The following is a 26,819-nucleotide window of genomic DNA, read 5'->3' on the forward strand; positions in this document are numbered from 1 at the left end:
AGGCAAAAGGCCTCCTGCGCGGACGGGGGCTGGGATTAAATATAAAAAACATGAATTATAGGACAAAACACACATCTCGACAAGAGAGACACCTAAAATGTTTATTTTATTATATGGAGCCATTTACTTTATGTTCGTATTCTTATCCTTTAATAGTTCTTATTGGTGTTGCATTGTCGATGAGGAACCTGCAGGTACGCATTTCGCAGGACAAGGTGTATACCAGACGTATCCCGTGCATTAATAACATACGTATGTATCCCTTACATTCGACTAATAAAAAACTTGAAACACACGTACTGAGACAGATCACGCGTATGCTATAAATGGCACCATCTAGTGGACCAAATGAAGCATTTTTTTTTAAATAAATGTTTTCAGGTTGTCCGATTCTGAACGTGTAATATTGGCTTGAAAAATCGGATTAAAAGCCATTCATCTACAGGTCATCAATAGTACAAAGTTGGGTAAGGCCATTGAAATATCGGGTAAGCCCCAACCCCACAAAAAAATAAATTACCAATGTGATTTGCATTAGGCTGATTAATAGTTGTAGTTTTTTTTATCCAAACATTTATTATTACACGGCCACCATTTAATCATAATGGGTTTATGTTTTCTTTGTAAATAAAAGTATCGGTTGGCATCCATATTTCTGTATTCGACTATTTTGAACTCGGTGAAAAAACGTATCCAACAATTGGTAATCGATTAGAGTTAGTACAACCAAAATGGCGGACAGAACGCCTGGTGGTACGCAGAAAGCCAACGCAAAGGTGAATTTATTAATCGATGTTTACTTGATGCATTGGCTATTAAATATTATAAGAACTGTTTATTGTAGTTATAAACGTTGTACAGCTGTTGCCATATGTTCCCATTTATAACTAGTAATTGTGTACGAAAAGACCACGTAGCTAACGCTAGCTAAGACAGGCCCCAATCACCAGTATTTTTCCTGTCCCAAACATTGCAATGATTTCGCCATGTGTTTACATAACTGGATAATCTAGCTGCTGTATACTGGTAACTAGGATGGCAATTGTTTACATAACTAATTAGTATGTTTGAGTTGGTGTGTGATTTTGGTTGTCGCAACGTGGAGTATGAACAGTCACTACTAGCAAGCTACCGTTAGCTAACTCCACCCTGCACGAGTCCTTTGGCTTTGCCGCCTTATGAAGCAGTGGTGAAAAGCATTCGGACCCACCGTAGGCTGACTGCTAGCTAGGTAGCCAACTATCTCACTGCTAATACCTACTGGCAAACTAATATCCAATTCAACAACATCCGTAATTAGCAATAGTTCGCTATAGGCTAGCTAGCGCACTATTGCAACAAGCTGTCGCCTGTACATCAGGGTGTATTCATTAGTCAAATTCCGCTGCAAAACGTTATGCAATGGAAACCGTTTACTCTAGGAAGCAAACAAAGCATTCGAAACTGGGAGGGACCTACCTATATTTGTCCAATAGAAACGGTAGTTTTCGTTGCAAAACCTTTTCGGTTTTGGAGTTTTGCAACGGAAATCGACTAATGCATATACCCAATTACATTAGCCAGCTAACTTGGCTGCTTTACAGCTTTGACGGGTCAGCGTGCTAGTGAAACGAATGCCTTTATTAATGAGATCGAGCTAGCAACCTCAAGGGAAATACAGAAGTTATATTTCGGAATATTCTAACTAACTCGTTAACGTTACTGTGACATTCAAGTTTTGTTTTGTTTAATTTTGTAGGCGCTGCTGGAGAGCAAGTTGAAGTCCTTCAGCATTGGAAAAATGGCCGTGAGTAAGAGGACCCTAAGCAAGAAGGAACAAGAGGATATCAAAAAGAAGGTAAGGTTAAGACTAAATATAAGTGTTACACTGCAGTGGCAAATGCACCTTGCCTTTGATATGAACATCGTGTTCATTAGGGCACACTGTAACAACATGTTTTTGCAATGGAAAATAAAATACATTTCTTATTTTTTTGTCTTATCAAATCCTTTTTTGGGAGGCCATATCCCCATATTTAGCCGATGTTATCGCGGGTGCAGCGAAAAATACTTGTGTTCCTAGTGCAGTAGTATCTAACAATTTACAACAATACACACATCTAAAGTAAAAAAATAAATAAAATGAATTAAGAAATATATAAATATTAGGACGAGCAATGTCGGAGTGGCATTGACTAAAATACAGTAGCATAGAACACAGTATAAATCAATCAAATCTAATTTTATTTGTCACATACACATGGATAGCAGATGTTAATGCGAGTGTAGCGAAATGCTTGTATATACATATGAAATGAGTAAAGTGGTATGTAAACATGACCCTGATGTTGTGACATGGCTTATGAGAGATGGTGTTGGTCTGGTCCTTGACAGGAGGATGAGCGGGCAGCTGCAGAGATCTATGAAGAATTCCTGGCTGCGTTCGAGGGAGGAGAGGGAAAGGTCAAGGCCTTCGTCCGGGGGGGCATTGCTAATGCAACTAAAGGTAAATAGAACCATGTCAACCTTCTTAAACAGCACAATATTATCAGGGATATTTTTAGCTAGATATTAAATGTTTAGATATGTTGTGTAGTAGGGTTGGGCAGTCAAATTACCAATTTCCGTTGTCCCCGTGTATGGATAGACAGTTGTAAGCTATTGTATTGTACATTCTAGTAAGAAACTACACTAACTTGTGTTGATGTACTGTGTTTCTTCCTACAGAGGAGGCTGCTTCTGATGATAAGAAGGGCAAGCTGTATAAACCTAAGTCACGCTTTGAAACAGCAGCAGCACCGAAAAGCAGCTTCCTGCCTTTGGAAACCCCTCCGCAGTTTTTAACATTAGATAAAAGACATGTATGTATCATCGCAATCAACATTTATTTTACTGTTGCTAGACTAAGCAAAGTCCTAGCTGGTCCTTTTAGCGGCCTCTTACAAAAAGTACAACTTTGTTGTTTATCTTCCTTTCAGACACTGAAGAAAACGAATGAAAAGGAAAAGAAGAAGAGTAATCTAGAGCTCTTTAAGGAAGAACTTAAACAGTAAGTCATTTCACATCCCTCATCTTTTGCTCCCTGGACTCGGGCAGACGTAACATAGTAAATATAAATCCGAGACACTCCAATTAGTATAATATCGTATGAATTACAAATCGTACAGTATGTTACGAATTGCAATGCGTACATTGTTATGAATTGCAATTCATAGTGTTTTATGGAATGTAATTCCTCCTATATTTTTCGAATGTACAAAACGTATGATATCTTACACATTTCTATTTGTTGTGGTTAAAGTTAGTTAGGTGGCTAACACTAACATTTGTTAGGCAAGGGGTTAAGCAGCCTTCTGTCTTATGTAACCAAACATAACATATCATACTAATTTGAGTGTCCCGGATTTGCCTTTATTATGTTAGGTCTAGTCTGAGACCAGTCTGATGTACTTGGCATTGCACTGGATTGCATAATCTAATATTCTCTGTCTCTCCCAGAATACAGGAAGAGCGGGATGAAAGACACAAGATGAAAGGCAGAGTCAGTCGATTTGAACCTCTCTCCGGGATGGAGGGAAAACGCTCCTCATGTAAGTGTCTGCCAGGGTTCTCACCAGGTGCTTGAGGTGCTTAAAGTACTTCAATAAGGCACTCTGACATTCAGGTACTGGAACACCTTGAAAATCAGAAATGTTCTCAAGTTGGTACTTGACTTAAAATGAGAGGGGAACATGATCAAATGTGTTTATGAAAAATATTAGAAACATTTATTGTTCTTCCGAATGAATTTAGAGGCATACTACCAAGTTTTATTTACTCAAGTGTTTCATGTTGTGGTTGCAAGGTGAGCTCGCTCATTCCACCCACACTCCCACTCAGCCAGGCAGGTACAGAACTGACTGATTAGGCGCCACTTAACATCGCATTGAGAGCTAAAATGCCGGGCAGACGTAGATTCAATCCTGCCTTTTGTGCATATGGAACACTTTTGGGGACTTTTATTTCAGCTCATGAAATATGGAACCAACACTTTACATGTTGTGTTTTATATTTCTGTTCAATATAGTTCACCAACCTTTTTTTACCACTACATCACTGGACCCAAACAACCCACACTGTGTGAGGTGCAAAAAATGCTTCAGTTTGACATTGTGAGCATGGGTGTATCGTCACCGAAGATCCACATGAAGGGGGAAAGACAGAGTGCTTCATCCTGCACTGACATCAGTTCTGTATTGTGACTTTGTCAACCTCCAGAGAGTTTTTGCCAATCGGCGCCCGCAATATTCCGTTTTATCAAGCGGCAGCCGTGCTCTTGCCGTTCACGTGCCGTTTTCCCTCACACACAGCCCACCCGCCCTTCTCCCGACTGACGACACTAAAGCTGCCAGTTGGAAGCAAGATGCTTTTTCGTAGCTATTAAGTAGTAGATTCCCAAATGCCCAATAAAAGCAGTCATTAAGCTGGAATTGTGTAGTGATGTGAATAGGAAATGTGTGATCACCAGTAGACATGTCCAAAAACTCTAGTGATCACTACTCAAATGACAAAATCATCAGTACTGACTTACCACTCATGTACACTACCGTTCAAAAGGGAGATTTGTACAGGGTAAAATGGATCTTGAAGGAGGAAGGCTATCATTCCATTTTGCAACACCATGCCATACCCTGTGGACGGTGCTTAATTGGAGCCAATTTCCTCCTACAACAGGACAATGACCCAAAGCACAGCTCCAAACTATGCAATAACTATTAGGGAAGAAGCAGTCAACTGGTATTCTGTCTATAATGGAGTGGCCAGCACAGTCACTGGATCGCAACCCTATTGAGTTGTTGTGGGAGCAGCTTGACCGTATGGTACGTAAGAAGTGCCCATCAAGCCAATCCAACTTGTGGGAGGTGCTTCAGGAAGCATGGGGTGAAATCTCTTCAGATTACTTCAACAACATCTAGAATTCCAAAGGTCTGCAAGGCTGTAATTGCTGCACATGGAGGTTTCTGTGATGAAAGCGAAGTTTGAAGGACACTATTTCAATTAAAAATCATTATTTATAACCTTGTCAACGTCTTGACACTGTTTCCTGATCATTTTGCAACTCATTTCATGTATTTTGTTCCATATGTTTTTTATTTTATTTCCCCTTTATTTAACCAGGTAGGCTAGTTGAGAAACATTTCTCATTTACAACTGCGACCTGTCCAAGATAAAGCAAAGCAGTGCGACACAAACAACAACAGAGTAACACATGGAATAAACAAACATACAGTAAATAACACAAAATAAAAAACGTCTATATACAGTGTGTGCAAATGGTGTAAGGCAATAAGTAGGTCATAGTGGCGAAATAATTACAATTTAGCAATTGAACACTGGAGTGATAGATGTGCAGAAGATGAATGTGCAAGTAGAGATACTGGGGTGCAAAGGAGCAAAAAAAATAATCGCATTATGGGGATGAGGTAGTTGGATGGGCTATTTACAGATAGGGTGCAGTGATCTGTGAGCTGCTCTGACAGCTGGTGCTTAAAGTTAGTGAGGGAGATATGAGGGATTTTTGCAGTTCGTTCCAATCATTGGCAGCAATGAACTGGAAGGAAAGGCAGCCAAAGGAGGAATTGGCTTTGGGGTTGAACAGTGAGATATACCTGCTGGAATGCGTGCTATGGCTGGGTGCTGCTATGCTGACCAGTGAGCTGAGATAAGGTGGGGCTTTACCTAACAAATACTTATAGATGACCTGGAGCCAGTGGGTTTGGCGACGAATATGAAGCAAGGGCCAGCTGACGAGAGCATACAGGTTGCAGTGGTGGGTAGTATATGGGGCTTTGGTGACAACTGGTTATGGGGATGAGGTAGTTGGATGGGCTATTTACAGATAGGGTGCAGTGATCTGTGAGCTGCTCTGACAGCTGGTGTGATAGACTGTATCCAATTTGCTGAGTAGTGTGTTGGAGGCTATTTTGTAAATGACATCGCTAAAGTCATGGATCGGTAGGATAGTCCGTTTTACGAGGGTATGTTTGGCAGCATGAGTGAAGGATGCTTTGTTGCGAAATAGAAGGCCATTTCTAGATAACATTTTGGATTGGAGATGCTTAACTTCTTAGGGCTGCAATCCCGTTAACGGGATTGATATGACAACAGCCAGTGAAAGTGCAGAGCGCCAAACTCAAAGAAAAGAGATCTCATAATTAAAATTCCTGAAACATACATGTATCTTATACAATTTTAAAAGGTAATCTTGTTGTTAATCCCACCAAAGTGTCTGATTTCAAATAGGCTTTACAGCAAAAGCACCACAAACGATTATGTTAGGTCACCGCCAAGTCACAGAAAAATTTGGCCATTTTTCCAGCCAAAGGGAGGAGTCACAAAAAGCACAAATGGAGATACAATTATTCACTAACCTTTGATGATCTTCATCAGATGACACTCATAGGACTTCATGTTGCACAATACATATGTTTTGTTTGATAAAGTACATATTTATATTTAAACATCTCAGTAAACATTGGCGCATTATGTTCACCAGTTCCAAAAACATCTGGTGATATTGTAGAGCCACGTCATTTTACAGAAATACTCATTATAAATGTAGATGAAAAGACAGTTGTTAGACATGGAAATATAGATACACTTCTCCTTAATGCAACCGCTGTGTCAGATTTTTAAAAAATACTTTACGGAAAAAGCAAACCATGCAATCTGAGTACAGCTTTCAGACAACAAAGCAGCCAAAAAGATATCTGCCATATTGGGTAGTCAACAGAAGTCAGAAATAGCATTATAAATATTCACTTACCTTTGATCTTCATCAGAATGCACTCACAGGAATCCCAGTTCCACATTAAACGTTTGATTTAGTTCGATCATGTCCATAATTTATGTCCAAAGAGCTACTTTTGTTAGCACGTTTGGTAAACAAATCCAAAGTCATGAAGCACATGCCCTAGTTGCAGACGAAATGTCAAAAAGTTCCGTTACTGTCCGTAGAAACATGTCAAACGATGTATGGAATCAATCTTTAGGATGTTTTTAACAAAAAAACATCAATAATGTTCCAACCGGAGAATTCCTGTGTCTGTAGAAAAGCAATGGAACGAGAGCTAACTCTCTCGTGACCGCGTCTCAGCCTGTGGCAATCTGCCAGACACCTGGCTCAAACAGCCCTTATGAGCCCCCACTTCACCGTAGAATCCTCAAACAGGTTTCTAAAGACGGTTGACATCTAGTGGAAGCCTTAGGAAGTGCAACAACCAATATTCCACTGTGTATTCAATAGGGGCTGGGTTGAAAATCGACCAACCTCAGATTTCCCACTTCCTGTTTGGATTTCTTATGTTTTTGCCTGCCATATGAGTTTTGTTATACTCACAGACATCATTCATACAGTTTTAGAAACTTCAGTGTTTTCTATCCAATACTAATAATAATATGCATATATTAGCAACTGGGACTGAGGAGCAGGCTCTTTATTCTGGGCACCTTTCATCCAAGCTACTCAATACTGCTCTTGCAGCAATAAGAAGTTAATGTGAGTCTGGAAGGAGAGTTTACAGTCTAACCAGACACCTCGGTATTTGTATATGTCCACATATTCTAAGTCAGAACTGTCCTGCCTGCTGGACAGGCGGGCATGTGCTGGCAGCGATCGGTTGAAGAGCATGCATTTAGTTTTACTTGCATTTAAGAGCAGTTGGAGGCAACAGAAGGAGAGTTGAATGGCATTGAAGCTCGTCTCGAGGTTAGTTAAGTGTCCAAAGAAAGGCCAGAAGTATACAGAATGGTATCGTTTGCGTGGAGGTGGATCAGAGAATCACCAGCAGCAAGAGCGACATCATTGATGTATACAGAGAAAAAAGTCGGCCTGAGAATTGAAGCCTGTGGCACCGCCATAGAGATGTATGTTTTCATGGAACAAGGACATTTCTAAGTGACCCCTAACTTTTGTATGTAGTAAATAAGTAGTGAAACAATGTATTATTGAGTAGAACTTGTAAGTTACTGATGAATAGTATGTTTATTTTTTTTCTCATGTGGTTGTGGTGATATACCTGATCTGATGGCAACTAGAAACAATGGCATAATAAGAACTATTACAAATGGATGTTCCTTGAAAATAAATATTAGTGCTTGGACAGTGTGTTAACTGCCTTGTTCAGGGGCAGAACGACTTATTTAAACAAAAATGACCTTGTCAGCTCTGGGATTCGATCCAGAAACCTTTCGGTTACTGGCGCAACGCTCTTGGGATATCAGTTAAGATTTCAGGCTAGGAAACTGTTAGACTATCTAAAATACATTAAGACCCGTTGGCTCTTGGACATGCCCCCTTCCTTCCTTCCTACAACTCATACTGACTGCTTCAAATCTCCACCCACTCCATTTCCTTTGCCTGGAAACAACATTTATATACTGCCTTTCTGCTTTTTTTAGTGGATAGTTCTTCAAGAAGAAACCGTCCGTCCAGTGGTAATTTGATAAATTTATACAGTGGCTTGCTTTTAATATCTAACATCTCACTAAGATTATATATTCTATAAAAGGCTTCTCTACTCTGCTCTCTCTGCAGTTTTGGATGACGCTGCACCTGGTTCCCATGACGTCGGAGACCCCTCTACAACTAACTTATACCTCGGAAACATCAACCCACAGGTAAACCATTTTATGGCTCATGAATGTTTTATATGCTTATTTATGCAATATGTTACATGCCTAATTGCCTATATTAATAGCATAAATTCTACTGATATATTGCATTACAATGTAAAATGACACTAATAACAACAAGTCCACATGCCCCGCTCCCTCCCTCTGCCTCTGTTGTTGTGGTTGCTGTGTGTAGATGAATGAGGAGATGCTGTGTCAGGAGTTTGGGCGCTACGGCCCTCTGGCCAGCGTGAAGATCATGTGGCCGCGGACAGATGAAGAGAGGGCCAGGGAGAGGAACTGTGGCTTTGTGGCCTTCATGAACCGGAGGGATGCGGAGAGAGCTCTGAAGAATCTCAACGGTATTAAAGCCTTAGTTATCATCATACCACTGACCGACCACAATGCAACTTTACTCACATTACATCAAATAATGTTGTAATGTCAAAAGGTTTTACTGTTTTTTGTCTAGCTGTTCTGCTGCTTGGGCTTTCCTTTTGCTCTCTCTGTGGGACATGGGACTTGTAGAGTACACCAGCATGTATCACATGTACACTACCGTTCAAAAGTTTGGGATCATTTAGAAATGTCCTGGTTTTTGAAAGAAAATGACATTTTTTGTCCATTTTTAAATTAACATCAAATTGATCAGAAATACAGTGTAAACATTGCTAATGTTGTAAAGGACTATTGTAGCTGGAAACAGCATATTTTTTAAAAATCGAATATCTAAAGAGGCCCATTATCAGCAACCATCACTCCTGTGTTCCAATGGCACGCTGTGTTAGCATCCCCGAGTCACCTCTTCACTGTTGACTTTGAGACTGGTGTTTTACGGGTACTATTTAATGAAGCTGCCAGTTGAGGACTTTTGAGGCGTCTGTTTCTCAAACTAGACACTCTAATGTACTTGTCCTCTTTCTCAGTTTTGCACCGGGGCCTCCCACTCCTCTTTCTATTCTGGTTAGGGCATGTTTGCGCTGTTCTATGGAGGGAGTAGCACACGGCGTTGCATACGAGATGTTCAGTTTCTTGGCAATTTCTCACATGGAATAGCCTTCATTTCTTAGAACAAGAATAGACTGACGAGTTTCAGAAGAAAGTTCTGTTTCTGGCCATTTTGAGCATGTAATCGAACCCACAAATAACGATCCTCCAGATACTCAAGTGTAAAGAAGGCCAGATGTATTGCTTTAATCAGGACAACAGTTTTCAACTGTGATAACATAATTGTAAAAGGGTTTTCTGATGATCAATTAGCCTTTTAAAATGATAAACTTGGATTAGCTAACACAACATGCCATTGGAACACAGGAGTGATGGTTGCTGATAATGGGCCTATGTAGATATTCTATAAAATAAATTCTGTCGTTTCCAGCTACAGTAGTCATTTACAACATTAACAATGTCTACATAGTATTTCTGATCAATTTTATGTTATGTTATGGACAAAAAAGTTTGCTTTTCTTTGAAAAACGAAGACATTTCTAAGTGACCCCAAACTTTTGAACGGTAGTGTATATGTAATGAAAGGGGCTGGTTATTCATCAGCAATGTATAGCACAAACTGGTTATAGTGGTTATAGACGGCCAAACAGGACATCAATGTTTTATTTTATTTGCAACAACATGACGTATTGGCATTCTTAGTGTATTCAAAACAGCAACTGATACAGTATAATTGGTAGTAAGATGTACAGTAATAAGGCAAATAGGCTGCTTGTGGTTTTTTTCACTGTTTCCAGCGAAGATGATCATGAACTTTGAAATGAAGCTGGGCTGGGGTAAAGGCGTGCCCATCCCCCCTCACCCCATCTACATCCCCCCGTCTATGGTGGAGCACACTCTCCCCCCGCCGCCCTCCGGCCTGCCCTTCAACGCACAGCCCTGCGAGAGGCTGAAGAACCCCAACGCCGCCCTGCTCCCTCCGCCCAAGAACAAGGAGGAATTCGACAAGGTAACTCTCCATGTCATGTCTGGGATGCTGCTGTGTACTGTATTAGGCCTGTCAGTTGTACCATGTGTATTTCTTAGGCATAGACCTAGTTTAGGCTATTTGTCATGTAGTGAATATTTTGCTCATCTTCTACTAGTCATGGGTTTATTCCTTTTAAACATTTCTACATTTATTGACCAAACTATACTAGATTTAGCATTTTGTGAGGTGTGTTTAGTGTATATAAAGAAGCAGTGGTAAGTTGTGTGGGAATTTAAGGACTGTATACATTTGACCTGAAACTGACAGCAGTAAAGTACTTTTTCATATGATGCAGTTTTTAATGCATTTAATATTTTTCACCTGTTGCCTTTTAACAATACTCACATATTCTATGTTTATTATCTGATGTGACTTCATATACAGACTCTGTCGCAAGCCATAGTCAAAGTGGTTATCCCAACAGAAAGGTACATGTTTTTCTTTTTTAAATTGATGTAAAAGTAGAAAAACATCCCATAATGAATAAACCCCCATTTTAAAGTTTGATCAATTGGATCACTGCATGCTACGGGGGGTCGTTCAGTATGGGTGAGCAATGGTTGAGACAAGCAGACGTAGGCTTATAACCCCATCAGGTTCCTGTTAGACTACAAGATACTCACTCCCACAGCCCAGCTTTCTGCCGCCACACAGTGTCCATATGTTTTTCCTTTCACACATTCATTCCAACACTCCCTCCAAACATCAATACAGTCCATGGACCACCATGCCATTGCTTGTCTGACGGTATAGAGGACATCAAAGGAATTTTTACCACCACTTGTCAGTCGTCACATGTAGGCTAATAATATCCATGTTATGATGCTAGCTACATAACACAGTCACATACCATACATACCGTGCTGGCTGTGGTTAGGTTGTTTAGACCGGTCTTGCACTCTGACGATTGCTCACTCCCACCGACACACCCCCTTGGCCTCTGTCACCCAATCACGGGCTCAGCAACACCTGGCCCCTGCTCAGACCTCCAATCCAAACTTCCCGTTAGTCTCAATGACCTTTTGACATTGGCCTTGGTGAGCAGCACAAGTTGAACTGTCTGCGGCAGCGAGGGACCTGAAAGCATCATGGGATGGATTGGGAAAGTATACAGCATTTTACCCACCATGCATTGGTACGATCGGCTCCAATACTATATGGTAAATGTGATTTGCGTTGTCTACATATAAATGAAAGACATCCTTTGTTGTTGTGTTGTCCCCTTTAGGCTAATTGGTCCAACATGCTCCAATATTAGGCCGCTCTAAAATGTTCCAAAGGAGCTTAGGTCTAATTGCCCCCCATTTGGACATTTTGTGTTTATTCATACATCATTATGTAGTGGAATCATATGACCAGTAGAGAGCCTTTTGTTATTTAGCCTGTTTAGGCCAACAATCCTATAGTGCTTTGGTTCTTCATGCGAGTCAGTCAAGAAGAGTTGTCAGGCTGGCTTTGACAGGCTCTGTATGGGCTGATGCGTCACTCAATACAGAGTCACTCAAACCTCTCTCAAACATGATTTATCTTATCCAGCTTCACTGTCCTCCCTTCCTTATACTCTGTACTGCGGGGAGATGGTAGTTAGCGTTGTCTTGACCTGCAAAGATCCATACAGCATTTTATAACTAGTAGAAGTACTAACTAATGTTAGTTTTAGGCAGCTAATGGCTCTTAAAATTGGTGTTAGGTGCTCTTAGCATTTCTGAAATGATAAGGTCGGAAACATTTAGGAAGATGTTTCTTCCTTCATTCTTACAAATTAAACATTTTAACACATTCGATTAGTTAAGCTTATCAAACACAATGTAGGAAATAGTTTAAGTTTAGTACATGCATAGTTCCATGTGTCTTACACCTTCCATGTGTTACTTAGAGGCTGTACTAGGTCAGGGCAGCAGACACAGGCTTTGCCTTGGGGAGAAGAAGGGTTGCCTGCTCTGAATCCGTTTGTTTTAACTGTGTTTTTCTTCTAGGAATTTGCTCTCTCTCATCCACCGAATGATCGAGTTTGTGGTGCGTGAGGGCCCCATGTTCGAAGCCATGATCATGAATCGAGAGCTCAGCAACCCCATGTACAGGTACGTCTGTCTGTCTGTCTGTCGGTGCACGTGTTTGTGTGATCACTTTTTCAGTTGACACAATGTATTGTAGTACAACAAGTTGACTGTCATTCTGTTGCCTCTGTTGGCCAGGTTTCTGTTTGAGAACCAGAGCCCAGCACACGTGTACTACCGCTGGAAACTCTACTCCATACTACAGGTCAGTACGGACCAGTCATTGTCTGGCATCTTCTCCTGCATCACATTCTTAGACCAATTGCATCCTCCCTTTTTTCCTTCTTCTTTATCACCTCTGTTTTCTGTCCCCTCTCGTGACTGGTTAGGTTGAAAGCAGTATAGATCAAACACGCCTGTCCTCTTAATACCGTCACATTTAGAATGGGGGGTCTGTGGATGCATTGTTGACATGCTGCTATTTGATAGCCTGAAAACGTGACAATGGGGCTCCCGAGTGGCGCAGTGGTCTAAGACACTGCATCTCAGTGCAAGAGGCGTCCCTGCAGTACCTGGTTCGATTCCAGGCTGCATCACACCTGGTTGTGATTGGGAGTCCCATAGGCACACAATTGGTCTAGCGTTGGCTGGGTTTGGCTGGGGTAGGAGGTCATTGTGAATAAAAATGTGTTCTTAACCGACTTGCCTAGTTGAATTTAAGATATGTCCTCGTTAGAGAATAATGTGAATGACACAACTTGTCCCCACAGGGAGAAGCACCAACAAAATGGCGGACGGACGACTTCCGCATGTTCAAGAACGGCTCGCTGTGGCGCCCTCCTCCCCTCAATCCCTACCTGCACGGCAATTTTGAGGAGGGGGAGGGGCCTGAGGAGGAAGAGGAGGAGCCTGGGAAGAAAGGCTGCCTCAAAGAAGAGTATGTTCTCTGTTTATAATTTTTGCGATAGACTAACATCCTGTCCAGAGGGTTGTACTTGTACATCAAGCTGCCTCACACTACAGAAACAGATTGGGCTAACTTTTACTTTTAACATTATCTATGCTCAACTCCTCTTCTTTCTTATCACCCCTCCCTCCAGAGAGCGTGATCAGCTGGAGGAGATGTTGAGGGCTCTGACTCCTAGAAAGGGGGACATAGCCGAAGCCATGCTGTTCTGTCTACTGCACGCCGAGGCTGCTGAGGAGATCGTAGAGTGTGTCACAGAGTCCCTCTCCATCCTCAAGACACCACTCCCCAAGAAGGTAAATAAGATAGAAAACAAGTGCCATACTATGTTCTTTAGAGAACTTTTTCTGCCATGTTGTATTGCATGTATATAGTGTATTGTTTTTGTGCTGACCTCACAAAAGGAATGTCCATGTATAAATGGCCAATAAATAAGAAGTTACTGTATTGTATCACAGTCCTTCTCTTGAGTTTGTTGCTTTCGTAGCCGGTTTTGCCTTGTGTTATTTGGTTTGGAAAGAGCTTTGAGTGGCACGTGTAAAATGTGCAGTCAAATAAATAATTTGTATTAATTAATCAGTTATTCCATTCTATCAGGGAGGACTGGCTGATAATTCCTTCCTTGTTTTTCAGATTGCACGGTTGTATCTTGTCTCTGATGTGCTGTACAACTCATCTGCTAAAGTAGCCAATGCGTCGTACTACAGAAAATAGTAAGTAGTGGAGTTTGGGTTCAGGGGTTGTGATGTTTGCTTGTGACTGACTGACTGGGTGTAGAGGACCCTGCTTGTTCATAGATTGCGTAACTTCTCAGTATACATTATTTGCATTATTAAAGCTGTTTTCCTGCACAAGTGAATATGTTAAACTTGTCCCTGACACAGCTTTGAGACCAAACTTTGCCAGGTCTTCTCAGACCTCAATGCAACGTACAAGACGATACAGGGTCACCTGCAGTCTGAGAACTTTAAGGTATATTTAATTGTATACATTTTCCGATCACAATTTGAGTCATGTTACCTACCCCTGTCTTTAAGAACTACACAATTATTTCAGGGCCCGTATCCACAAAGTATCTCAGTAGAAGTCCTGATCTAGGATCTGTCCATACAATCATAGTCATTATGGTCTAAAAGGCTAAACTGATCCTGAATCAGCATGCCTGCTATGATATGCATTGTGTTTAGGGCCTAGGGATTGCTTCTGGACAGGGTATTACCGTTTCACCTGTCTGTTTTATATCCTCTTGTCCAACAGCAACGAGTGATGTCGTGTTTCCGTGCGTGGGAGGACTGGGCCGTGTACCCAGATCCCTTCCTCATCAAGCTGCAGAACATCTTCCTGGGTCTAGTCAACCTATCAGCTGATAAGGAGGCTCCCGCTCCCATCACAGTAGAGGTCAGCTAGCATACTCCCTTTTCTTTTCAGGTCTTTCTCCTGATGTTACTACCTAACCTTGTTGTTAGATAATGAGTTGAAAATGTGTGATGGTTTGTAAATGTTGTGTGATGATTTGTAAATGGTGTGTGTTGATTGGAGAATGTTGTGTGATGGTTGGAGAATGTTGTCATCGTTTGAACATGTGTCATGGATTGAAAATGTTATCTGAATGTTTGAGAATGTTGTGATTTGATCATGTTGACAAAGTGTAACGTTGCCCACGCAGCACTACTGCTCTAATACATGTCTCCTTTCAACAGAAACCATCAGTTGAACACCTGGCCCCTGGTCTACTGTCCCAGCCTGAGCCAGCAGAGGACATCGACGGGGCCCCCATCGGGGAGGATATGGATGGGGCCTCTCTGGAGGACGTGGATGGGGTCCCTATAGGACTGGATGGAGGGACCATGGTGGACGGAGCCCCCCTTGGCTCTGCCCCCCTAGGCTCCGCCCCCCTTGACAGAGCCCCGCAGGGGATGGATGATCTGGACGGAGTGCCCATCAAGGCCCTGGAGGAGGACATAGACGGAGTGCCCTGTGAGTGGCCATATGACCTCTATACTACCACATCCTCATAGGAATTATTAAAGGGATACTTCTTCCCCCACATGACACTGACATATTAGTTTCCGTACCTTGTCAACAGTCTATTGACTAACCCTGACCTTAGGATTGGAGGACATTTTTCTAACCTTGTTCTCCTTGTCTTTTAGTGGATCATGCTGCAGCCAAAGCAGCATCCTTTAAAGTAGCACCTTCAAAATGGGAAGCAGTGGACGAGTCTGAGCTAGAAGCACAGGGTGAGTGAGACCACAACTACAGCTAGTTTCTACCAAGCTAGGATTGCACTTGAAAGTGTCCTAAACCTGTTTCTATGGCTAGTTTCTACCAAGCTACAATTCTGTCCTAATTCTCTGTCTCCTCCTCAGCCGTGACCACCTCTAAATGGGAGATCTTTGAGCAGCCAGAGGAGAAGAAGGACGAGGATGACAGTGATGATGACACCAAGAGTTCCCGGTCAGAAGAGCCTCCGAGTTACCCCAACCCCATCAGAGACGACTTGGACTCCAAGACCAAGCACTCTGAGATGAATGAGGACAGACGCACCAAGCTCCGGGAAATAGAGGTAAACTAGTCAGCATTTTACTGGAAGCACAAAGTACACAACAGGTTATTTAGACGGCTGAAAATAAACAAGCTGAGTTGAGTTGTTGAGTTGTTCTGAGTTGTTTGTATATTTGTATTTCTTTGGGCTAAATTGGTTCAAAGAAGTTTGGATTACTTCGCTTGTTCAATGGCCACACCCTGAAAGTTAATCCTGTCGTATTCATATCTAAATGTTAACATATACATTTTATTATTATCTTCCAGGTCAAAGTGATGAAGTTCCAGGATGAGTTGGAGTCTGGGAAAAGGCCCAAGAAGTCTGGCCAGAGTCTCCAAGAGCAGGTGGAAAACTACAGAGAGAAACTCTTACAGAAGGTATTACATCCTGACTGTCCTCTTGGTTCCTGGAGGAACATAGGGCCTGTACTATTGTTTTCCAACATTGCTATTGACCTTTTACATTCAGCTGGTACAGACGGTACGATATGTGGAACCATGCTGCTTATCTGATGAAGTACGATCATTGCTGTTTACCTCAATATCTGAAGTATCCTCTTGAAAATGTTTCTAAGCTATAAACTTCAGTTTATATTAAGGTATTTGATATCACACGACTACCTTGAATACAGTGGAAGTTGTTTACTGAGTGGACTATTGTAGCGAAATAACCAAAAAATTAAGTGAATTTGGATAATGTTGGTTTCCATTCCATAATATAAAGTTGGCCTTGTCCTTTTTATTTTGCAGGAAAAAGAAAAGGAGAAACTGGAACGAGAGAAAGAGAGGGAGAAAAAAGACAAGGAGAAAAGCGAAGCTCGCTCTAAAGACATCAAGAAGGAGAAGGAGGAGTCAACTCCAACCAGGAAAGACAGGTTAGTCCCTCATACATTGTGACACATTCATTAGAGACATGATGGCTGTGTGTGGTTGGATAACGGGGGGAAACTCTGGTAGAGCTGTGTAATGGGATTCTAGGAAATGACTTAAACGAAGGACTCCCAACTCATGATCAGGTTTAAAGTTCATGCTCCCTTGAAATACAGGGGCAGTTTAGGGCTCCTTGAAAAAGAGATTCATGTATCAATGGGATTCACCTAATAAAAACAAGCGTAGACCGTTGTAACATCATCACTGACAAAATATTTCATCTGCCGATGTCATCTCTGACAGGCGTGGCCTGTCTCCTGTGGTTGCTAGGAAACGGCGCCACAGCGGCTCACCCGGCAGCCCCCCACGGAGCAGCAGTAGACGGGTGCGCTCCCCATCCCCCCGCTCCGAAAGGTCAGAACGCCTCTACTCCAAGGACGTAGGGTCATCACGATCCCGCTCCTCCCACAAAGACTCCCCTCGAACCACCATCATCAAGAAGTCCTCCAAAAGGTACTAAATCATCTGTGTTTAAAACATTCTAAAAGTAACACTTTTATACTTTATTATACTGTCCCTGGCCTTTCTGCCTCCACTGTTTTGAGGATAGTGCTGATCTTCTCTTGACATTGGAGGGAAATAAACTTAAGTGGATTTGTATTTGATTGACATAGTCTTTGTGGTGGACCAACTTCCTGTAACTTCCCCAAGACCATTGCAGTTTGGTTGTCCTGGTGTCCCTCTGACTGTCCTGTCTGTGTTTTCTCTCCCCCAGGTCTCCCTCATTATCCCGCACGCCCAAACGGTCCCGGAGGTCACGCTCCAGAACACCCAAGAAATCCACCAAAAAATCCCGTTCAAAATCACGGTCCCCACACCGGTCCCACAAGAAATCAAAGAAGAGTAAACACTGACAAATCACCCACCCCTCGTTCTGAACCCCCACCCTCTTCCCTCTCCATCCCTCTGCTGTGATGTATAAATAAAAGAATGAACAGTAGCAGCTCAGTTCCCTGCCTGAATGTTCCTGTGAAGAAGAGGATGATTAAGATGAGAAAAGGTTATGCACAGGTTGCCATGTTGATGCTCAATGGATTGAGAAATGTTGCCATGTAGGGTCTACTCTAAATGGATCCTTCCGGGTTGCCATGTTGGGTCTAAATGGATCCAGCGATGCTGTTTTATATTGTAAATAAATAAGTGTCCTGCCCACCACCCAATGGGATTCATCCTCGTGGTAGACCACACCTCCTGTACCCAGTGTGAAGATGACTTGTCTTATTTCCATGCTGTAGTTTTCTTTTTTGTAGTTCACAATTAATAAATATGACTCATTATAATATTATCTTGTTAAACTTTTTGCATTGTAAATCCAAAATGAAAGCTTCAGACAAGCCCTGGAAGTTCTCCCCCTGCTGTTTCAGTCCATTTTCCTCCATTTGGTGCCTAATGAACGCTGCCCAGATCTGTTAAGCACTGGTATTTATTTAACACATGGCTGTAATGGTAGTGAGTCCTACGTTTTCACAGTTGTCAAGCTGTGGTGGAGACTGAGGGAAACTAGAAAACACTTGCGGCTCTGAACTGTACATGACAATACTGAAAATATAGAACCCCAACTGTTTCAAATGTGTCATGGTGAGATTGTCCTTTGTAGAAATCAACGTCCTATATGTTTATTGTAACTTAGACTACACACATCTTTAAAGCAATAACAACCATTTGAACGTTTGAAATTATGATCACAGTGCATTGAGTTCACTCCATGCTGGGTGTAGAGACCCTAGACCTGTCAGTGGTTCCACTATGGTGGATATATGGACACTCAATCACGTTGAACTCTGAGGGGTTAGATGATACGGTGCCATGGTCAACAAGTAAATTGTATAAATATTATCGACGTTGCTTACACTTGAGCAAACAGGGATATCATGAGTATTGCTACAGAACTTTTACTAGCCACTAAAACACATACTTTTTTTTATTATACTACATATCCACTAGATGTCGGTAAGAAGCTTTATAGTTCAGATATCTAGAGACTTCTGAAAATCCTGTATTTTGTCATTTGTATGTTTATCTTTGAAGTTTGCCTACATCAACGTCTCGAGCACAGAAGGCAAGCCATCAATCCTCAGTCCCTCTGACATGTTTCTGGGAAAGAATAGATATAATATAGTATATAGATATATATATAGATATATAGATATAGTATAATGTGTTATGAAAGGGATCGCTTACACACTCTCTCACTCGCTCTCTCTGGGGTTCCTAGAACTGTAATTCATCTAACATATCTCTCACTCGCTCTCTCTGGGGTTCCTAGAACTGTAATTCATCTAACATATCTCTCACTCGCTCTCTCTGGGGTTCCTAGAACTGTAATTCATCTAACATATCGCTCACTATTTGTAGTGAGAAAGAACAATGTTCTTTGCCAGGATAGGATATGGGGTGTTTGCTGTGTAACCGTCCCACAGGGGGAGCCCCATGCTGAATGAATGATGTGCTGTCTGTTTCCCTTGGCCTCTATCTGGAATTGAGTCCTTGCTTGTTCAGAGCCCAGCATCTGTCCTCACAGATCCTCAGTGGGGTTTAGACCAGGATACAATGGGAAACTGTCTCCATGATGTCGGATGTGTTGGGTCCCATCCATGTATACAATACAGAGGGTGGGAGAGAGGAGAGTGTGTCCTGCTGAGACACTGGCCATTAATGCTATCTTTTGACAGAAGGCTTGGATGAGTCTCCTCTCAGGAAGTGAGAATCAAAAGCACAGATGTGATGATCTATAGAGGATGGCCCCATAAAGATAAGGGAAGACAGACTGTGTGCTTGTTTGTGTGGCCCCTTGGATAAAAACATGGGGACAAACGACTGATTCATACAACTCATTGGTTTGGAAGGTTAAGTAAACTACAAAGGCTCTGATGTCTTGAGGTTTATGGAAGTATATAGACCCCTTGGAGAAGCAATTCATTACTGTTATATTGATACCTTGATATGACGAGTGATATGGTGGTGATATGGCTGTATGGTTAAACTTGTATGATCTAGACTATGATCTATAGACCCATAGGCTAGACCGTAAAGCACCTGATATAAGACACATTGATGGCGTTATCGTTATGTTTTTACATATATAAGTCATAGGCTACTTTGGATAAGTCACATAACTTCTTCCTATTTATAAACATGCAGTAAATACTGTACCTTGGCTTCTACCCCTCTCTCCCGCCTCTACGCATTCCCACTCTGATCGAAAAAACACGTGCGCTCAATGTGGATTCCGATAACATTTGAACTCAGAAGCAAAACTAAATTACCCAAGTAGCCTATATTTATTTGCGCAAATTACCCACTAGTGGTAATGTGTTTGTCTGAAGAATTAGTTCGGCTAAAAAATAAAGCTCGCGCTTGGAAGCTGGAGTTCTACAACCGCACCTCTCGGTCTCGCGATCAAAGCTCTTGTCGCCTCTGCTCCCAGTAAAGGCGGTTGAAGGTCTTTGACGGGTAGGCTATTATGCCGCGTTCATGTACTATTGGAAAATCGGAACCTCAAAGCAAAAATGAACGTAAGATATTTGCGTGGGGCTTCCTATTGGTTGGTTCTGATAGCCTACTTCCCAAGCGGGAAACTCGAGAATGGGATCATTTTTCTATAACGAGTTGGCAAGTTGAACATGTCCGAGTTTCCTAGTTCCGACAAGCATGTGAACGCGGCAGACCGGTGTTGCGGTATCCCAGTGCGCTGTTTATTGAACAGTGCGCCACAGTCTCGGTTCGGCCTCGCGACCTAGGGCTGTTTTGTAACGGTTTTGATGTTTACAAACAAGAAGGAAAGTACGACATAATTTGCTGAATGTTTTTCATAGTTCAAGATAATACAACTTTTTATCGTTATGTTGGCTACAATAATCATGTTGACAGTTTAGGAACTAGTCTGTCTACATGTGCGGGCGCAATGTGAGACTTCGTGGAAAGGGGAAATCGAAGGCTGCGCTATCCCCGAGACAGTTGAAAACTTATTAGAATACTACAGGCGAGGAAAATGGATGATAACAACAATGACAACGCTCGCTGCAAGTCGTCTGAGGATAACCACCGCGACTCACCAGTTGACAACGGGGCAACAGGCGATGTTGGAGCTGGAGGTCTAGAAGAAGTACAGCTGCATCTCACGTGCCTTCCGGAGCGGTACATGATGGCCAAGTTCACCTTATCAGCCTATATGCTCTGCTGGGCAGCGCTGAAACTCTACCAGGTAAGATGGTCTCACGGAAGCTTTCTAAATCACAATACAGTGTTGATGACCTATGCACTCTGGTGCCCTTTTAGTTTATGAAAATCAAATCATTTTGAAAGGCCTATATGGTCCTTTTATTATTGCCCACACCCTCTGAATAACAGACTGTACTTCTGAACTATATTGAGCCACTGGAATAAAATGATCATAGTGTTTGCTTATACAAACCTCTTCAAAGTGTTACGCAAAATGTATCCAGTTTCATGTTCTCAAATATGACCGCTGTATATTTTTCCTGGAGGCCTACGTTGGTATTGTTCAAACATGTCCAATTGCCGTGTGAGAGAAGCCTACTGGTGTATGGATACATTCATTCACCATTCATACCAATAATGTTGAAGGAAAACAACAAGCCTATTCATAAACCAGATATCAAATCTAAAATCTTGCCCAAGAGTGTTAAAATCTCCTGCAAGTGATGTCTTGTGTTTTCCAGTAATTCTCCCACTTTTCTATTAAGTACCATGCATTCACACTCGAAATGTGGTTGCTATGGAAACACCCATTGGTTGGTTTTGCTGGGCTCCTGCATTCTGTTATTTTAACAAGGGCCCCAATTATCAATGCATGGGAATGTTTCACAATTATCAATGCATGTGATCGTTTCACTCTTAACCAAGCCAACCCACTGAAACCCCCACACTTATCACAATGAAGGGCAAGAGTATAAAATGTACAAATATTTGGTTAGAGATTCTACATGGCACATTACAGTGTTATCTCTCTTACATCAAAAAGGTTGGTGAAAAGCCATTCAAAGTACCATTCCAGGCTGCCAAAAGATTTCAATCAAAAACCAATTAAAACCAGACAAGGAGCAACAGAGAGCTATGTAAAGTCCTGCCTCGACACATTAGTGATATATTGATAGTTGAATCATTGATTGATTAAGAGATTCCTAATTTTCTAGTCTTTGTCATGTTTGTCTCCGTCACTGGAAAGAGAGAGAATCGTATTTGTGTTGGCTGGAAGTGCAGTTGGATTACAGGGCTGCCAGAGCAGACAGCTGTGGAAGTGAACTAAAGTGTCTCATGTGGTTGGGTTCCTCGATGATGTCCTGCCTGCCAACCCCTCAGCTTAACTGGCTCTTTAGACAGGATGCCAGTTGTCATGGTTGCAGTGCTAAGCAGCAGCATATAGGCCCTCATAAGCACACAATCCCATTCACCCAGGGGTAAAGATATTAGGGTGCGTTCGACGCGGCATCCTATTCCCCTGCGTAGTGCACTACTTTAGAACCACAGAGTAATGTACTATATGTGGAATAGGCTGCCATTTGGGACGTAGACATAGAAAACACAACATAGAAAACACAACCCATAATAGATGTTTATCACGCAGAGTTAACACACACCACTTCTATTAGAATACAGCTGTATTTTTAGTCGTGCAGTACCTGGGTTTATTCAAATAAAGTCACATTTTTCCAGAAATGTAATCATTGTTGGGTGTTATGGAAAAGTGTGATGCTTTTAACTATTTTCCATTTTGTTCTGTTTTGATGTCTCTGTTTGTCAGTGTTATCAGCATGACAATATTGATATGTACTTACTGTATAGGTCTGTATCCCAAATGAGCCCCATGGGCCCTGGCCAAAGTAATGCAATATAAAGGGAATAGGGTGTCATTTGGGACGCAATCATAATGTGTGTCTGGAACATTTCCTCTGTCCCCAGGGAGGGGCTTGGATCCAGTTTGTCAGGTTCTTGACATTTGCATCGGTCCATTACCCCTCTTTCCAATACCCTCACAGTGACTCCTAGTTTATTAAAACGTTGTCAGCAGCCTTCTCCTTCTGACCTTTGCCTTGTGATCAGCCCTGTATTGGTTACTAAAGTGTATCAGAGAGGAATGCTCTGGAAGGGAGTCTAACAGATCCACTGCACATCAGGTTGACACAGCAGTTAGTCTTATAATAACACATGACAATCAAAGGGTGTGTCAGTGTCAGGAAGGGATGGAGGCTGTAACCCTTCTCTTCCTTCTGTGTAACTAACGTCACTGTGGATTCGCCCCCAGATTCCCCCTGTATCAGGGCAAGCCAAGTCTTGTCCCAGAAGTCTCCCTAGGGCTCCCTCTACCATTCCTCACGGTGCAAGGAGTAACCACGGACACCAAGCCCAGCCAAACACACCACACACACACACACACACACACACACACACACACACACACGCACACGCACACACACATGCACACAAAAACATACACACACACAAAAACATACACACACACACACTAAGCCCAACCCCAGAGCCAGTCTCATCTCAACTCATGCATAGATTCAGCTCTTCTTATCACATCAAACTCCTTAGTTCACTTTGAACTGGCTCCTTCCTGAATTCCTAAGGTTATTATGGCTATGAGATATGAGATATGGTAATTGGGCAGGTGTGCACTGCGCATCGCTTAATTCACTGGTACGATCTGTCAAAATCAAAAGGTATATTTATCAGGGGTTTTTTGGTACAAAAAATATATATACAGGACAGGTAATTATAATTATGTAATAATACAGGTAACTGCCAAAATAAAGGAAACACTTGAGGAAATGAGAGATAAAAAGCTTCCACACAGGCTTAGTTCATGAGTTGATTAAGCAATTAACATCTCATCATGTTTATTTTATTTTTTAAAAAGTATTTTACCCATTTTTCTCCCCAATTTCGTGGTATCCAGTTGATAGTTACATTCTTGTCTCATCGCTGCAACTCCCGTACGGACTCGGGAGAGGCGAAGGTCGAGAGCCGTGCGTCCCCCGAAACACAACCCAGCCTTAGACCACTGTGCCACTCAGGAGGCCATCCCATCATGCTTACGGTCATGTATAAAAATGGCCAGTTGCCCATTATTTTGACTACCATGGCTAGAAGAAGAGATCTGTGTCTTTGAAAGAGGGGTCTCAAAGGAGTATAGGGGTTTAAAAGGTGTGTGTGTGTGTCTCAGTCACCAGATCTCAACCCAATTGAACACTTATGGGAGATTCTGGAGTGGGGCCTGATACAGCGATTTCCACCACCATCAACAAATCACCAAATGATGGTGTCACATCCCTCCAATGGAGTTCCAGACACCTGTAGAATCTATCCCAAGGCACATTGAAGATGTTCTGGCGGCTTGTGGTGGCCCGATGCCCTATTAAGACACTTTATGTTGGTGTTTCCTTTATTAAGGCAGTTAACTCTGTATTTGTAATGTACACATATGAAGTGTTTGTGCCTTCTTTCTATGGTGATGGCCTACCTCCTTGCCCAAACTGCCGAGGTTAAAGCCCCTCCCCCCTGCTGTAGTTAGGGCTGGTAACCTGGTAAGTCCAGATGGTTCTGGAATGTGTTGGTTTGATTAGAAGGTAGGATTCAGGTCACACATCTTAGTGCCACAACATGCCCTCTGTGACATAACAAGCTGGGAAAGGTCAGAGGTCAAGAGTGTTGTGACCTTGTCTCAGGTCTACTGTTCTCATAAACTCTGTCAGTTAAGGACACACACACACACACACACACACACACACACACACACACACACACACACACACACACACACACATACACACACACACACACACATACACACACAGAGGGTGGCCAGGTAGGTCAAAACAAACACACACACACACATGTTAATTTTTTTTAGTCACTTGACAAAACGTGCAGTAGCCCATAAATGCTCATTACAGGTATAGTTCAACGGATTGGTTTCCTGGTCAGGTGAAGCTTCTTTTTCAGTAGCTTGGCCTTTGACCTTTAGACTAACGAGTTAGCATCCAGTCAGGAAACAAGGACTCTATAATCACCTTTGATGATTTGGGTTCAGTGGCAACAATGGTATTGATGTCATCCTTCTGGAGGTCATATATGTCATAAGGAAGTACTACAGGCAGGCACTTCCTCCTACACACCAGTGTTGTGGCGACGGACAATGTGATTCTAATTTACTGGCCATTTGAGAAATTTAACAGACGCATATGCATTGGGTGCATAATCTATTAGAGCATCCACCCACAGTGCTCAGAATGACAGAAATGATCACACCCTGATTTGTTTCACCTGTCTTGTGCTTGTCTCCACCCCCCACCAGGTGTCTACCATTTTTACCCATTATCGCGCGTATTTATACTTGCATTTTCTGTTTGTCTGTTGTAAGTTGGTCTTGTATTGTCAGGTCGTCCCAGCGTGTTTCCTGGTTTTCCCTAACACTCTAAGCCTGCCTGCTGTTCTGTACCTGGCTGATTCTGATGTGGTTTATGAACTTCTGCCTGCCCTGACTCTGAGCCTGTCTGCTGTCCAGTACCTGTCGGACTCTGATCTGGTTACGAACCTCTGCTTGTCCTTGACCTGCCCTTTGCCTGCTCTCCATGTTATAATAGATCCCAGATCTGAAAACGGAACCATCCGCCTCCTGTGTCTGCATCTGGGTCTTTTGCTGAGTTCTGATAGAAATCACATTTAGATTCTGGTAATGCATCTTAAAAGAACATGCAACTCATGTAATGAAGCAGCCAATAAAACATAATTTTCTGTTTCAAATCACAAGCTCGTAGGCCTATGGCTATTTGAGTAGCCTGCGATTTGGGCAGTGTGTGTGGCAAAAGGCCTAGCTGACTATTGAGGTGCGGCTGTCAGTGAAAAGCATCTAAAACATGTGTGAAGATAATGTGTCTCGAGTATCATTTAAAATGTTACGACAAGAAGGGGAGGTGTGGTGAGGATATAGGCAAGTGTCTCTCCAGAATGACTCAGCTGTCTCCCGCCAATTCTAGTGCATTCATTATTTCATTGAGTGAATTGTTTGCCCAAAATTTGGATCAATTCCCCATTACATACAGTAGGGAGAACAAGTGTTTGATACACTGCCGATTTTGCAGGTTTTCCTACTTACAAAGCATGTAGAGGTCTGTAATTTTTATCATAGGTAGTACACTTCAACTGTGAGAGACGGAATCTAAAACAAAAATCCAGAAAATCACATTGTATGATTTTTAAGTAATTAATTAGCATTTTATGGAATGACATAAGTATTTGATACATCAGAAAAGCACAACTTAATATTTGGTACAGAAACCTTTGTTTGCAATTACAGAGATCATACGTTTCCTGTAGTTCTTGACCAGGTTTGCACACACTGCAGCAGGGATTTTGGCCCACTCCTCCATACAGACCTTCTCCAGAACCATCAGGTTTCGGGGCTGTCGCTGGGCAATACGGACTTTCAGCTCCCTCCAAAGATTTTCTATTGTGGTCAGGTGGTGGCAGGTAGCCTAATGGTTAGAGTGTTGGGCCAGTAACCAAAAGGTTGCTGGATCCAATCCCCGAGCTTACAAGGTAAAAATCTGTTGCTCTGACCCTGAACAAGGCAGTTAACCCACTGTCCTAGGCTGTCATTGTAAATAAGAATTTGTTCTTAACTGACTTGCCTAGTGAAATAAAGGTTAAATAAATAACTTGAACACCTCCTATGAAGTCTTTATAAAAGAATTGCCTCCATGTTTCTATGATTTTTCCTATAGGCTACTTTGAAGCAAGGTAA

General features: G+C 42.1%; 2 protein-coding genes across 15 annotated transcripts in view; both read left to right on the forward strand.

Annotated features, from left to right (window-relative positions):
• The first annotated feature begins 676 nt into the window (after positions 1-676).
• Positions 677-18,327, forward strand: LOC110535465 (U2 snRNP-associated SURP motif-containing protein). Of its 9 annotated transcripts, XM_090189730.1 has the most exons (26): positions 715-776; positions 1,739-1,837; positions 2,374-2,485; positions 2,707-2,840; positions 2,958-3,028; positions 3,478-3,569; positions 8,419-8,454; positions 8,555-8,637; positions 8,828-8,993; positions 10,377-10,588; positions 10,994-11,037; positions 11,655-11,769; positions 12,586-12,690; positions 12,805-12,871; positions 13,377-13,543; positions 13,707-13,869; positions 14,207-14,286; positions 14,458-14,545; positions 14,831-14,971; positions 15,274-15,550; positions 15,727-15,813; positions 15,943-16,139; positions 16,385-16,495; positions 16,868-16,992; positions 17,291-17,500; positions 17,763-18,327. In XM_090189730.1, exons 13-26 carry the CDS (start codon positions 12,611-12,613, stop codon positions 17,899-17,901), a joined length of 1,932 nt encoding a protein of 643 aa, XP_090045856.1. In that variant the 5' UTR covers positions 715-776; positions 1,739-1,837; positions 2,374-2,485; positions 2,707-2,840; positions 2,958-3,028; positions 3,478-3,569; positions 8,419-8,454; positions 8,555-8,637; positions 8,828-8,993; positions 10,377-10,588; positions 10,994-11,037; positions 11,655-11,769; positions 12,586-12,610; the 3' UTR covers positions 17,902-18,327. The 9 variants fall into 9 exon arrangements, with proteins under 9 accessions (XP_021476153.2, XP_090045850.1, XP_021476155.2 ...); XM_021620478.3 differs by lacking the exon at positions 11,655-11,769 and having other exon boundaries at positions 677-776; XM_090189724.1 differs by lacking the exon at positions 11,655-11,769 and having other exon boundaries at positions 677-776; positions 17,318-17,500.
• A 1,898-nt stretch (positions 18,328-20,225) lies between these two features.
• LOC110535467 (uncharacterized) overlaps positions 20,226-26,819 on the forward strand; it is a 178,574-nt gene continuing 171,980 nt past the window's right edge. For 5 of the 6 annotated variants that reach the window (XR_016484419.1, XR_016484418.1, XR_016484420.1 and 2 more), the window contains exon 1: positions 20,226-21,251. Coding sequence is in view for 3 of the 6 variants with exons in the window: in XM_090189723.1 (XP_090045849.1) it covers positions 21,039-21,251 (213 nt within the window). In the remaining 3 variants the exon portion in view is untranslated. The remainder of the gene's footprint in view (positions 21,252-26,819) is intronic. The other variant, XM_090189718.1, reaches the window with a different exon arrangement.

This window comes from Oncorhynchus mykiss, chromosome 11, assembly GCF_057628025.1.
Source record: "Oncorhynchus mykiss isolate SJ-2025 chromosome 11, ASM5762802v1, whole genome shotgun sequence".
Classification (NCBI taxonomy): Eukaryota; Metazoa; Chordata; class Actinopteri; order Salmoniformes; family Salmonidae; genus Oncorhynchus; species Oncorhynchus mykiss.

Bases quoted from the DNA above. Each gene is read 5' to 3' on its own strand.
- LOC110535465 (XM_021620478.3), top strand. From the start codon at position 732: ATGGCGGACAGAACGCCTGGTGGTACGCAGAAAGCCAACGCAAAG. The intron at 13,870-14,206 runs GTAAATAAGATA...CTTGTTTTTCAG, and splicing joins AGACACCACTCCCCAAGAAG to ATTGCACGGTTGTATCTTGT. The intron at 16,496-16,867 runs GTATTACATCCT...TTTATTTTGCAG, and splicing joins GAGAGAAACTCTTACAGAAG to GAAAAAGAAAAGGAGAAACT.